This window comes from Apium graveolens, unplaced genomic scaffold (genome assembly GCF_009905375.1).
Source record: "Apium graveolens cultivar Ventura unplaced genomic scaffold, ASM990537v1 ctg625, whole genome shotgun sequence".
NCBI classification, from domain to species: domain Eukaryota; kingdom Viridiplantae; phylum Streptophyta; class Magnoliopsida; order Apiales; family Apiaceae; genus Apium; species Apium graveolens.
Window position 1 is genome coordinate 58,933 of NW_027419319.1, and position 13,449 is coordinate 72,381.

A 13,449-nucleotide genomic window follows, 5' to 3' on the forward strand; every position below is an offset into this window, starting at 1 on the left:
AAGCTCAGAATTGAATGAAGTTCTTCGAGAAAGGCTTAAAGAGTTTGCCAGCAGGGCTAGTCCTCAAGTGGTCAACAATCCTCATCAGGTGAGATTCTTTAAGTCTGATTGTCTTCAAATCTGTCAGCTAGATGTACAATCTCTTAAAGACTACTCAGCTAAGCATCTGGTCTGGATGGAACATCATTTGAGAACTGCTGGATATTCATCCATGTTGAAGACTCAAGCTGCTGACTTGATTCAAGCTTATTGTGAAAAGAATGTTAAAAGGTACAATCAACTCAAGAATAAGCTGAAGTCAGTTGGAGTTCAACCAGTCAGACCAGCAAGCTTCACTTCAGAAAAGGATCGTGTCTTTGACAAGGAATTGCTTCAAGATTTAGAAGAAGGTGAAGTCAGAAGAGAAGACAACTGAAGTCAATTAGCTCAAAACTCAATGTAATATGATTAGAGCTTTATGAATCAAGATAGTCTAATGTAGTTATATGTTCAGGCTAGAGGAACATCTATCTTGTATTCACTTGTAAATTTCATTTGGAATCTGGAAAATGTTAAATATAATCCAGAACTTTTCTGCTATTTACTTTACATTACTGTTTATATCTTTTTCTTATTTGTTAGTTGAGTTATCCTCTAGGTATTTGTTGTTATTGTCTAACAAGCAAATAGGGGGAGATTGAAAGGCATATGTCATAGCCTACTCGTTTATTCGAGTATTTAACTCAACTCAAATAAGAATGTAATAAGTAAATAGTGGATCTATCATCAGAGAGATCTCACAAAGTAACATATGTCAAAGAATAAAGAAACATTGTTCATCTGCAGACTTGAAGATTCACTGGAAGAAGTTCAAGAATTTGATCATGCCTCAGTGATATAAATCAAGATCGTGGATTTAATCAAGTGACAGAGATCTCGTCAGGGTATCATTTATTACAAGGATTCAATCAGAACAACAAAGTCAAGACATGAAGAAACGTCACGAAAGTTAGTCACTCATGAACCAGACAGTACATCGAGTGTCAGCATTGAAGTGGCGGAATTGATTCATAAGTCTCAGTGACTTTCAGAAGATTGTCAGAAGAATGGATGCTGCTCAGGGTTAGTATTAATTCTCTATTAATTAATTAAGTCATATAATTTAATTATGAAAATAAATTATATCTGCAAAGATTAATTTATTTGATTAATTAAATTAATTGATTAATTAATTCTGAATTAATATTAAGGTTTTTCAGAATTTTAATTGATTAAAATCTGTTTTAATTCTAAAAAGACAACTGATTGTACTAGTATGACAATCGGTATGACAATTGATAGTCATACCGAAAGTCATGCTAATTCAGTTGATTGTCTTGATAGAATTATTATTTAGATTAAAATCACTTATTAATTCAGTAAGACAATTTCATTTGAACTAATATGACAATCGGTATGACAATCAATAGTCATACCGAAAGTCTTGCTAGTTCATTTTAATTGTCTTGCTAGCTCTAAAAGATTGTCACGCCGAAAGTATTATTGGACAAAGGATTGTCATACCAGTTCATTGATCTCGGCTGTGTTGATTAAAAAGCAGAAGAAGCATCCAATTAACTTACACACATACAGAGAGCAATCAAACAGAAGCCAAGAACAAAAAGAGAACAAGCAGCCAAATATTTCATCTTATCTGCTAATTCAAGATTACAATTTCTAGCTTGTAAAGTTAAATCCAATCAACTAGAAATCACTCTCTTGTTCTTGTGTATCAATCTAGCGGATTAAAATCCCTAGAACTTAATCTCAAATCGCATTTAGCATTTGATCTTTTAATTACAAAAATAGAAAAAGTTCATGTCGAATTTATTCTAGATTTGTAATAATTGATTTGAGATTAATCCCTTGTAACCGATACCGTAGTTGTAACACCTTTCAAGTTTAATAAAAGTTTTATTTAACTTGAATTTTGTTTCACAATTTTATTCCGCATTTTATTCGACTAAACGGTATTGTTTGCATTCAACCCCCCCTTCTACAAACAAATTGGGACCTAACAATTGTGATCAAAGAAAGGACACATACTGAAGCAACATTGGCTAAATCACAATCGCAGATAGATCCAAGATCCAAGGGTAAAGAAAAGGTTGGTGAACCTATCAAGATTTATGTGCCTCCTGAGGATGAAGAAATTACTGATGAAAAGGATGATCTTGCTCTGACTTCAAGAAAAGTTTTTAAAACAACCTCTGACATGGCTAAAGTTGTTCAGAGTCAAGAGACAGTAAGTTCTGATATTTCGAAGAAGCAAGTAACCTCTGACATAGCTCAAGTTAACTTGATATCAGAAGATAGACCAAAGACATTCCTACCAGGATTCACTAAAGCAAAACAGACTCAACCTTTGAAGACTACTGCAAGTGGTTTTGAAGCTAGAGTAGTTACTGGAAAGGAAGCAAGAGATAAAACTAGATTGGGAAGTGCTGATGAAAGGAGAATACAGAACACTACCAATGATCCAACTTCCTTGAGTGAACCAGGTATTGGAGCAACTCCCGAGAGATTGAATCAACTGGAATCTGTACAAATGGTTACCATACTTACTTGAAAGAACACATCTTGTTGTACTTCATGACAGATGGTAGGGTTTATCATATAAGGCAAAATGCCATTCCATTGAAGTATTTTGAAGAATTGGAGCATGTACTATTCTTACTTCAAGTGGATGACAGATTGACAGGAACTGCTACAAACTATTTGAAGGATCAGATTCAGAGACAGAAAAGGCTTTATTCTGTTAAGTCTGACAGCACATATGTTCCAAAGTACAGAGATCACAAGGGTGATATAGTTGAAATGAAGCCCAATTCTGCTCAAATTATAACTACCTTTCTAGGTTACAGGGCTGTGGAATTCAATCTTGAGTCTGATAAAGCTTATTTGATCAGACTGGATCAGGATATAAGAAAAGCAAAGATTAATGATCTCAGGACTGCAATCTTTCAAATTGGTGAAGATACAGCAGAGCTTAAAGATGCTAAAAGGAGGATGATTGATGAACTTAGATATGCTGAGAGATGTTTGTTGAAGAACTATCTCAGAACAACTCATGACATCAGAGAGATCAGAAGATGAAGCCAAGTTGAAGAACTACAACTGCTTAAATTCTGATATTTGTACAGACTGAAGTTGTTATCAGAAGTTAAATATTGGTAAAGCTTTAAGGACTGTAAGTTGTAGTTATCTAGTCTAATTCTCATGCATTTGTACTTAATTTTTTTGACATCATCAAATATCTGTTAAACTTGTATATTATGCTAATTTACAAGTTGGGGAGATTGTTAGATATATTTGATAATGTCATGACTAATATGATTTATGTTTAGTTTTCAGATCTTACTTAACAGGACAAATCAATACTTATACTGGAAGTCAGGACTTAAGGATATCAGTACTTATATTATCAGGAGATAATCATCAGAAGTTGGATATCAGAACTTAAGTGCTGAAGGACGATCAGATAAGGACAGTAGCTGATTAAAGGAAAGAAGATCGAGATAAACATAAGAAGAGATATGCATGAAGAAGGAGTTCCGTGAAGAATGGAATATTTGGAAGAAAAGATATCTGATTGATATATTTTAGGAAGCAGAATTATATTCCATATCAATTAGCGATTATCTTGTAACTGTGTAGTATATAAACACAGACATAGGGTTTACACTATAAGTGTTATCATATTCGAGAATATTATTTATTGTAACCTTAGCAGCTCTCGTGATATTTGTTCATCACTGAGAGGTAACAGTTTCATACTGTAACAGAGTTTATTGTTTCAATAAAGTTTGTTTTCTGTTACTTAAGATATTAAAGTTCGATTTGATTGTATTTTACATTGTATTCACCCCCTCTACAGTGTGTGTGACCTAACAATTTAATATATATATTTTTTAAATTATACCTTGTTTGTGACGTGTCTTCCATGATGCAAAGTAACTTGTACTTTTAGATTTGAAAATAATAATATATTTTTAGTTTACACCGGTATTTATGAATTTATGATTATGCCTCCTGAGTCAGAACCTGTCGCTTAAATGCGGTTTACCTTGGTTCACGTGGTTTGCAGGCTATTGCGTGAGCCCGTAGGGTTTACCCAGTGCGCACCCAAAGGGTAGCGGCTGCGGGTTACCTACGATAAAAAAAAATTATAAGATAAATACTGAAATTATAGCAAAACAAATTGGGGAAATACTATTTTCATAGCTGACTTTTAATTTCTAGAACAAACAAAATATGAAAAGATAAAATTGTCCCCATGCATACACAATAATAGCAAAAGAAAAAAAAACAATGTGAGGGATAATTACATTTTTTCATGGTTTTTCAACTTTGAAAATAAAATGTTTGCTATGAAAAGAACATTTCCCAACAAATTGCTATATTATCACCTAATTATTAAAGGAGTCAATATTCGAATGACTGTAAATTTAAATAAATAAATTTACTCGCATGAAACAGGTCAGTGATAAAAGTTAGACGAGGCAATGAAATGAGAGGGGCACAAATAATAACCAACATAATACCGTTGGAATATTTAAGTGTCGGCTAAAAATAATATCGTTGGAATACACTTGATGCTGGAACTTGGAAGGGGCCGACTCTAATAATACAGTTTGCATTATTTGTAGGCGGATCTCAGTCTCGTCTGGCAGAGACATGTTACGCCATATTATATCTTTTCATCAGAATTAGTATATTTAGTATAAATACACCAAGTTTATATTTTTAGCATATCGCGCGTATTTATCGTGCTATCTATAATATTATTGAAATTAGCTTGCTCCGCATCACAACGAAACACTATTATGTTATACAAACAGTTTGTTCTGAACCGCCTACTCTCAAACTATTCACATTTCATACTTCCTTTAGGGAACACTGGCCCCAGGATAGCTGCTTGTATCGTTTTCAGTACAATTTTGAATGACATCTGAAAATTAGGAAATAAATAATATTCGAGAATAAGGAAAAAAAAAATTCTGGATGACTTAAGTGTACTATATTTATTATCAAATTACTTACTTTTCTAGTTTAAAGACACGTAAAATATATAATACATAAATATTTAATAATGAATGACTAAATTACTTGCTGTATTTGTGGAGACCTCAAGAAATATATGTAATTTTAACCTTAGGATTCTTCTTCTCATAATAATTATACTCTTATTTCAGTCACAAAACTACACTTCAGGTTAAATACATCACATAAATTTTGTTCAAGTAAAGTCATAAAATATATTTACTTTTACCAAATACTAAAACCAATTCTCTATCCTTCATAATCTCTCCTCCCAAAATATTCCTTTGGCCAATTTTGTAAAACCAATATGGTACTGAACATAAATATATTATCCCATATTAGTTTTTTCTATCCTCATCATTTCACCTTTTACTCTTTATAACTTATAAATAGTTTATTTTGACATGCAAAGAAGAATAAAAAGATCACCATTGTTATTTCTCCTTACAATTGACAACAAGCAGTCTGTACACAAGAATATGTAATATTCAGTAGAGACCTAATGGTACATTTGACTTGCAACTACCAATGGAATGGCAATCAGGCCATTGCTTAAATTACTGTTCATGATTCCAGTGCATGTCCATGACCTCTCACCGAAACAAATTCAAACACAATCAAATACTCTAACCATGTTCAATGGGCCTGCAGATTAAACTCTGCACTGTCATCTCAAAGTTAAATCAAATTTCAGTCATTTTCGAAGCGCCTGAAGACTAAACTGCATTTTCATCTCAAATTTAATGTAAACTTACTAATACAGGGTGAGACTGAATGGCAGTCTGTACGTAATCTAACCCTGTCCATGTTGCATACTTGCAAACAACTCACCTGAAATACAAACAAAACCTCTTTAGTTTCACCTCCCACATTTTTGAAGTATTATCCACCCCAGGAAAACCACTAAAGCCCATAACAAGGATCTACTATTCACACTCTAAAAATTCCTGATAGCAAGGAATTAATGATACATTTTTAACCATAAGAAAGAATAGTTCGCGGAGTATTAGCGGCAAATTATGCAAATATGATTTAAACAGAAGAAAATCATGCCTTATAAAATGTTTTTTAAAAAGGTGCAGTTTGCATAACTGTTAAATTTTGCAACTCACTCAAAAATATACAGACGGGACTGAAGCATCAGAATCTGTTAATAAAGGCTGAGAAAGCCACCAGCATCCACATATGTCTTCCATGAGGTTGAGGGTGCAAATCTTCAAATTCAATTTTGGTGTGCAAGTGCGCTTAATTAGCAAAAAAAAATCCCTCTAAAAGAGATCGTTTTATTGTGTACAAAAGTTGATAATTAAAGAAAAGGAACTATGTGTATTTATTATGTGCTAATTGATAGTTAAATAATCTCTCCAAGAGTAACAATCAAAAAATACAGAATTTATCACTTATTAGTTATTACTAAAACTAGGAACATGATTTAATCAGACATAGAAAAACATGTTTAAATTAAAACCCGTATTAAAAAGAAGCAAGAGTTAGAAACCAACCTCTACTACCCTTGCTAACTCTGCCAGGAATATGGCTACCATATATAATTTTCTTTACCGGCTTTAAAATTTCAACTAAATATCTTCCACGTCTGCAAAAGATTAGTAATCAACTTTAACAAACTGACAACGTTTTATAAACTAAAACCAAATCAGAGTTCTTTTTGTTATTTCATTTTCATAGATGCCAAAAATGTCAAAGTTTGAACATGCACATTCAGGTTAAAAGTAAAAACATCACAAGTAAAGTTCTTACATTTCTTGGCCTTTTTTGGCTTCGAAGGTTTCTTTTCTGCGGTAGTCCACAAGATAGATGGTAGAAGTGCTTTTTGAGAAGGCAATTCTGCAATAAAAAGAAGTGTTTGGGCCCAACCAGCATACTTCCCATATTTGCAGACGAATGCCTCTGCCACTCGACCATATAACTTAGGAGTCAGGCGGGTGCCAGCAAGCTCTGGGATGAGGTGAGTAGTGGCAATCTTGATAAGATCAGCAGGAAAAAATTTGTACACCATAGTCAGAACTGAGAAGTATGACATGTACACAGGAATACAACCTTGTATATAGATTATAAAGACTTCATGCTAGACGAACACATACACAATCTTTTATGTGGGTTGTGTGCCAGCCAATCATATAGAAAACAATTAATTATATTTGTCATAATTGATACACTCTAGATTTCATCAGCAGTTACCTTGTTCTTTCTCTTCTTTCAGGTGTATATTAAGTTAACACATTTCAGTGTAAAGAAAGTAAAAAATAATAAGCCAGATCAAATTGCAAAACTTCACTTGAGAAATGCTAACACAGAATCTGAAAGAAATTACGAACATTGCAAAAAAATTAGCGTAGATTATAGCATTTGATGAAGTTCCCTTGCTCAGCATCTCAAGCCAAGTAATGAAAATAAAAAGAAATATTGCTAATTAACCAAACCTTTAGAATATAAGTTATTCCTGTAGAATAAGAACGAAGCCCTTGCCCCTTGGGTTTCGTAGAACACTAGAATAAATGGATCCTGGGATTATCCATTAAGCTTACCTATCTGATCAGGTTGCTAATTGCAATATACTGGATTCTCTAATAAATCATTTTATGGTTAGAGCTGAAAATAGTAACTTGATACTTTGGTCCCATGTAGCACATAGGTATGCAAGTATGTATCTGTAAAAGATGAAATTTCCTTACACGGTCCAAGCCTCCCAGGTAATATAAAATATAAATCTGAAGAGAGACACCACGGAAAAAATTTAAGAAGGTCGACACAAGTAGAAAACCCACAACACAACACTCTAGATGCGGAACAGACCCCCAGCCTCATCAATATGACCATCTAAAATTCTCTTTCACTGATAAGTGAAAACCATTATAGTATCTCGGCAGTGATGATGAACAAGGAAGCCTTTTTTTTTTAATTCGTTACTTAATATTAAAATGGTAGCGAACATTAGGCTTACTCTCTTATCAATTCAGAGATTAGGATTATTCTCTTTTCATCCAAGATAGATCTTTACCCCTATAAGAGGATATGTAATCATCTCATCAATCAGATATGACATAGTAGAGATATTTCATATCAGTTTTCCATCTTCTTAACGACAGCTCCTCTATGAAATGTGGCAGCGGGGGCCTAGTACCTACTCCATCTAGGCAGTGTGTAGGTGTTTTCTTAGACTAATTTTTTTGACAATATATAAAAGCTTGCTTCCAGAGAGAATCAATCATTGATTTTCGAACAACTATATCGAAGCCTGAAAACCAAACTATAAGAGGCCTATAAACTCACCTGCCAGACATGAGTATCAACAGGAATGGCATGATGTTGATCTAGAGAAAAGAGAGCAACACAGGCAGCTACTTTGGGACCCACGCCAGGTAGAGTAGTTAAAGCATCAATAGCCATTTGAAGATCCAAGTCACGAAGAGAAGAAAGCCACTTCACACCTCCTCCAGGCTTTGCTCGCAATGCATCTACTGTGCGAGTTATGTATTTAGCCCTGTACAATTTGCAAAGAGATATTATGAATACTCCGCAAATTGCAATTCATGCTCTATAACGGATATGCAGGACAGCAGCAGATGCTTGTTATTTAGAAACAAAGTAGATTCAGAGGAAGGAAGATGCCGGTGGCTGAATTGGCATAGGATGCAATATTAATAAAAGAAATATAAATATTCATAGCAACTTCATGTTTGAGAATGACACTTCCATCTTTCCTGTGCTAGTGCAGGAGTCAAATATGTTAGTCTCAAAAAAACACAATTCTACTCTATAGAGCAAATATATAATTATGGATAGCAATTACATGGTCAGTATCAGGATATTTTATTATCAGTTGACTCACTATCACTAATCACCCAACATTTATCTTAACACTGCAGTCCACATGCATTCTCTTTTCGATCACAGATCTTCATATCAGTTGCATTAAATATAGCAGGATTAAATTACGTTAAATATTTATTCCCAATATTTTTTTTTCATTGGTGCATTCACACTACTATTTCTTTCTCAGTTAAATGACAATTAAAAAAACCCCGCTTACCAGTAATATATTTACTTTCTATCATATCAATCCTTGCTTAAAACTCATGAATAAAAAAAAATTATAGATACAAACTTAAATTCATGAAGTTATATATGTATATACACTAATGACCTTTCTTATAAAATAAGAATTGAGTACAATAAAGGACATAATTTAACTACTTGATTTTTTTACTTAGATCTGTAAAATTGAAAGTAATTACACAAGGTATAATCAAAATACATAAAGAGAGACACCAAATAACAGCAGTGAAACAGAGCTTAGCCCAGAAAGAGCAACAATATTCATTACAAATTTTAGATTTCATTAGGGGAGCACAGAACATATACTGCTCAAATGTCGTTGGTCCAACTTGCTGCACAAGTTGTTGTCAACTCTCATATTCGGTATTAATGGAGCCCTAAAACTTCCAGGCTGCAAGTAACAATTTAGATTAATGAGCTTTATGCTGACAAATCCCTACTATTCACTTCTACATACTGGTGATGATGAAAAATAAGGTCAATGGATTCAATAACATCATTTCACATTGATGAGTATGAAGTTCTTTATGTATTATCCTAGCACATGATTCGTGAACATGTTCCTACTAGAAAAATTATGCACAAATTATCATTAGCTCAGAGAGCTATTAAATGAGGGTCAATGGGAATCGCAAATGAAGGACAATCGGCCTGATACTAAAAAATTGAATACACGACAAAGGTACATATTATCCTTGTCGGACTCCCCTCCAAATTGTCATTACGTCAACTTCTTCCAACAAACATCTCAGAAAAACTAAAAATTGTCTTTCAAATTTTAGCTCATGTACAAAAATTACTAACAACTCATCTAAAACCAATTCGAACAACACGAGTTCTACAGCACATTCTGACAAAATGAAAACAAACAAGCAAGTCAAAGAAAACAAACCTGTATCCGAAACCAGCGACTCTAAGCTCCTCCTCAGAAACATCCGATAACCTATCCAAAGTAGGAAACTCATAAAACCTAAAACCCTCAACAGTCCCCAAATAAACCCCTAAGCCCGAAACGAAATCAACCATTTGAGTAATCCTCTTAATATTATTATTTGAAGAACAAATAAACTGCACAAGACATTCCAATGGGTCCTGTCTAACAACTCTAGCACCTCCTAAATAAGGTGCTAACTGAGCAAACCTCGAATCGGAACCCGAAAACTCCTTCCACAAATCACTCAAACAAATACCCACATTCAAGAAATCCACCAAAACCAACTTAGCGTCAAAAAGATCATCTTTTGAGTTATGAAAACAAGCAGCAATGTCACCATTGTCAAGATGCTTGAGGGACACTAAATGGGACCCAACAACACCAGTGAACTCAAGTGGGCCAGTCTGTTTCCACCTGAATGTTTGGCCAGTCGGGAAGGTGAGGGGCAAGAAAAGCTCAGATTTTGAGATGTTGAGTGGGACCCATTTGGGGGAAGATGTTAAAAGGGTTCTTTGAGGGTTCTTGAATGAATTTGAAATGGGTTTGGATTTTAGGGTTGCGGGAGATGATGGGGGTGGTGTTGAAGGTGAGGATGAAATGGGTCTTGATCTTTTCTTCATTATTGAAAAGGATTTTGGTAGTGATTGCATTAAACTGCCTTTCAAAATTGAAATTATCATCAACCTACTGCTCTGCTGCAAATTTGTGCTTATTTTTTCTCTAAATTGTGTTTAGAATTTCAATTTGACAAGTGCAAGTGGCAAATCTAATTCGCTCAATGGCACAAACAAATAGTTGGCACGATAACGGGAACCGCATATCCGTAAATTAACTGCGGATTTGATTTTTAAATAATCGTCATAGTCAAATCGCAAACCGATATATATATATATATAATATAATATATAATATATATCATATAAATGCAGAAACAACAATATATAAGAATTAAAAAATAAAGAGTTTCGAACTTTGGGATATTGGACTTTATATTTTATAATTTAAATAAGGGGGTCGGTCTACAACAGACCGGTATATAACAAACACATGGGTAGCCGTTGTATCGGAGATTGAATGGCTGAGATTAAAGGCGGACCGCAGAAATTTTCAGCGGTCCGGGGTAATTACGAAAATACCCCTAACCACGGACCGTGGAAAATTTCAGCGGTTTATGGCGTTTTTTGTTTGCCTTATCCCTTGCAAACACAACTCTCTCAAACAGATATAAACAAACACAACAGCAGCCGCGCAGAAGCAGAAGCAGCACAGCCAAAAACCTAACACAACCTAACACCGCGAGCCAAAATCATTCATCTTTCTCGCAATTAAGGTATATAATCGATTCTTTTATGTTATTTACAGTTTTGTTGATATAAATTTATGTTTATTTTCTTATTGTAGATATGATTTTGTGTATGTAATTCAAATTTTTAGTGTTAATTAATGTATGAATCTTTGTGATGAATTAACATATGAAGTGTAGTATGATTAAATTTGATTTTTGAGAAATTCTAGGGTTCATAATTGGAATTGAAAAATATTAGTTTTTTAGGATTTACTTAATTAAAATTTAATGTTGATTAGTTAAATTCGTTTTTTAGGATATATTTAATGAAGAATTAATTTCGAATTAGTTGGTTTAATTAGTGGTTAAATCGAATTTAATTAGTGAATTACGTTTATAAATTTGGTAAAATCGAATTTGCATAATTTGGTAAATCGAATTTTTTTGAATTAATTTAGTTAATTTCGAATTATGAAAAAATAGTGTGAAATTAGGGTTTAGTTTAATTTTTTGAATTAATGTATTTAATTTTAAATTTAATTTAGTAATTTCGAATTTGGTAAAATTAGTGTTCAATTCTAAATAAATTAAGAATTTATAATTTATGAAATTAGGGTAATTAGGTTATTATATGTGGTAATTGTTTTAATTGTGTACGTGGTGTTTTAATTGTGGTGATGATGAATTATGTTGACAATATTTTCAGGTATGGATAATTTTGGTGATTTCGGGAATATGTTGTCGGGCTCCTAATGCGCATAATATTATTTGGGACAATTGGTATCACGTCACTGAGGATGTTTGGGATGGTGCAGGGAGAGATGAGTTGCAGAGCTATTCGGGGAACAAGTCATTGCACTTGTGGAAGTTAAGGAGACCACAGCGGGAATTGCTACACATGCTGGGTTTGGATTATTGCAGACCCTGCTGTTGTCTTGGCTACTGCAACTCGGTTGATATCTGCTTTGGTGGAGCGTTGGAGACCTGAGACCAACACTTTTTTCCGAGGCAGGGGGAGAGACTGTTACATTGGAGGATGTGGGGTTTATTTTAGGGGGTGCCAGTTCAGGGGGATGCGCTGACTTGTGCGGGTGATAGAGAACAAGGCGGCGTATTTGCTAATAATTGGTTTGAGCCTTTGACCGAGGAGGAGGTGAAGGAGGCTTTGTATCGGAATAACATCAAGCTGGGGTGGTTGTTTGAGAGATATGGTGCACAGAAGACTGAGAAGAACCATATGAGGGCCACGGTTGTACAATACCAAGGCGTATCTGCTATTCATTATGGGTTGTATTCTCTTCCCCGGCATCAACCGCGTCTTTTGTTCATGTTTCGGTATATGCACCCATTGATTAATATGCGGGAGATTCCTTATTATGCTTGGGGTGCAGCTGTGTTAACTCATATATACCGGGAGTTTGGAGATTGTGCAAGGAAGGGCAGCAAGAGCATTGCTTGTTGTGTCTGGGTGTTATAGGTTTGGTCTTACGAGAGATTTCCTCGTATTGGCGTGCCTTACGATATCCCGGTCAGGAGGATTATCCAGTTGCTGAGGGATGGGCCTATGCTAGTGATACTCATGTCGGGGTTTCGAAGAAGCGCAGGATGTCAGGCCCTCACCACAGCTTACCGTTTTATACGGGTGAGTTTGATGGGTTGCTGGTGATGAGGTAGTTTGGAGGCCGTATGCTAGGTTCGAGGATGTTATGGAACGAGATGATACAGGCATAATAGTTGGGTGCGGTCGAGTTCCCCTTGTATGTTCGACGTGGTCGAGTGGCAGCATCCGGACAGGGTGTCGAGACAGTTTGGTTTCTAGTCCCCAGATTCCATGGGCACCGGTGAACATGGGTTACAGGGGGGCTAAGGATGCCACGTTTGCGGGGAGGATTGGCTGGTGCGGTGGTTTATTGATATGGCAAATGGGTCAAGTTCTGTTCAGATTTGGATGTCCTTGTTGACTCAGTAGACATAGCTTCGGAGGCTGATTACATGGCGGGGTATGCTGATATATCTCGTATGCGCATAGGGAAGCCCAATCCACAGCCTCAGCAGCAGTACAAGACGAGGGAGTTGTATGACAGCCTCGAGG

General features: G+C 35.0%; 1 protein-coding gene across 2 annotated transcripts; it reads right to left on the minus strand.

Moving 5' to 3' along the window:
- Positions 1-5,473: 5,473 nt before the first annotated feature.
- On the minus strand, positions 5,474-10,842 carry LOC141703111 (N-glycosylase/DNA lyase OGG1-like). Of its 2 annotated transcripts, XM_074506711.1 has the most exons (6): positions 10,031-10,842; positions 8,353-8,563; positions 6,820-7,042; positions 6,564-6,655; positions 5,817-5,892; positions 5,474-5,706 (listed from the first exon to the last, which is right to left on the minus strand). In XM_074506711.1, exons 1-4 carry the CDS (start codon positions 10,750-10,752, stop codon positions 6,639-6,641), a joined length of 1,173 nt encoding a protein of 390 aa, XP_074362812.1. In that variant the 5' UTR covers positions 10,753-10,842; the 3' UTR covers positions 5,474-5,706; positions 5,817-5,892; positions 6,564-6,638. The 2 variants fall into 2 exon arrangements, with proteins under 2 accessions (XP_074362812.1, XP_074362811.1); XM_074506710.1 differs by having other exon boundaries at positions 5,474-5,892; positions 10,031-10,841.
- Between the last annotated feature and the right edge of the window lie 2,607 nt (positions 10,843-13,449).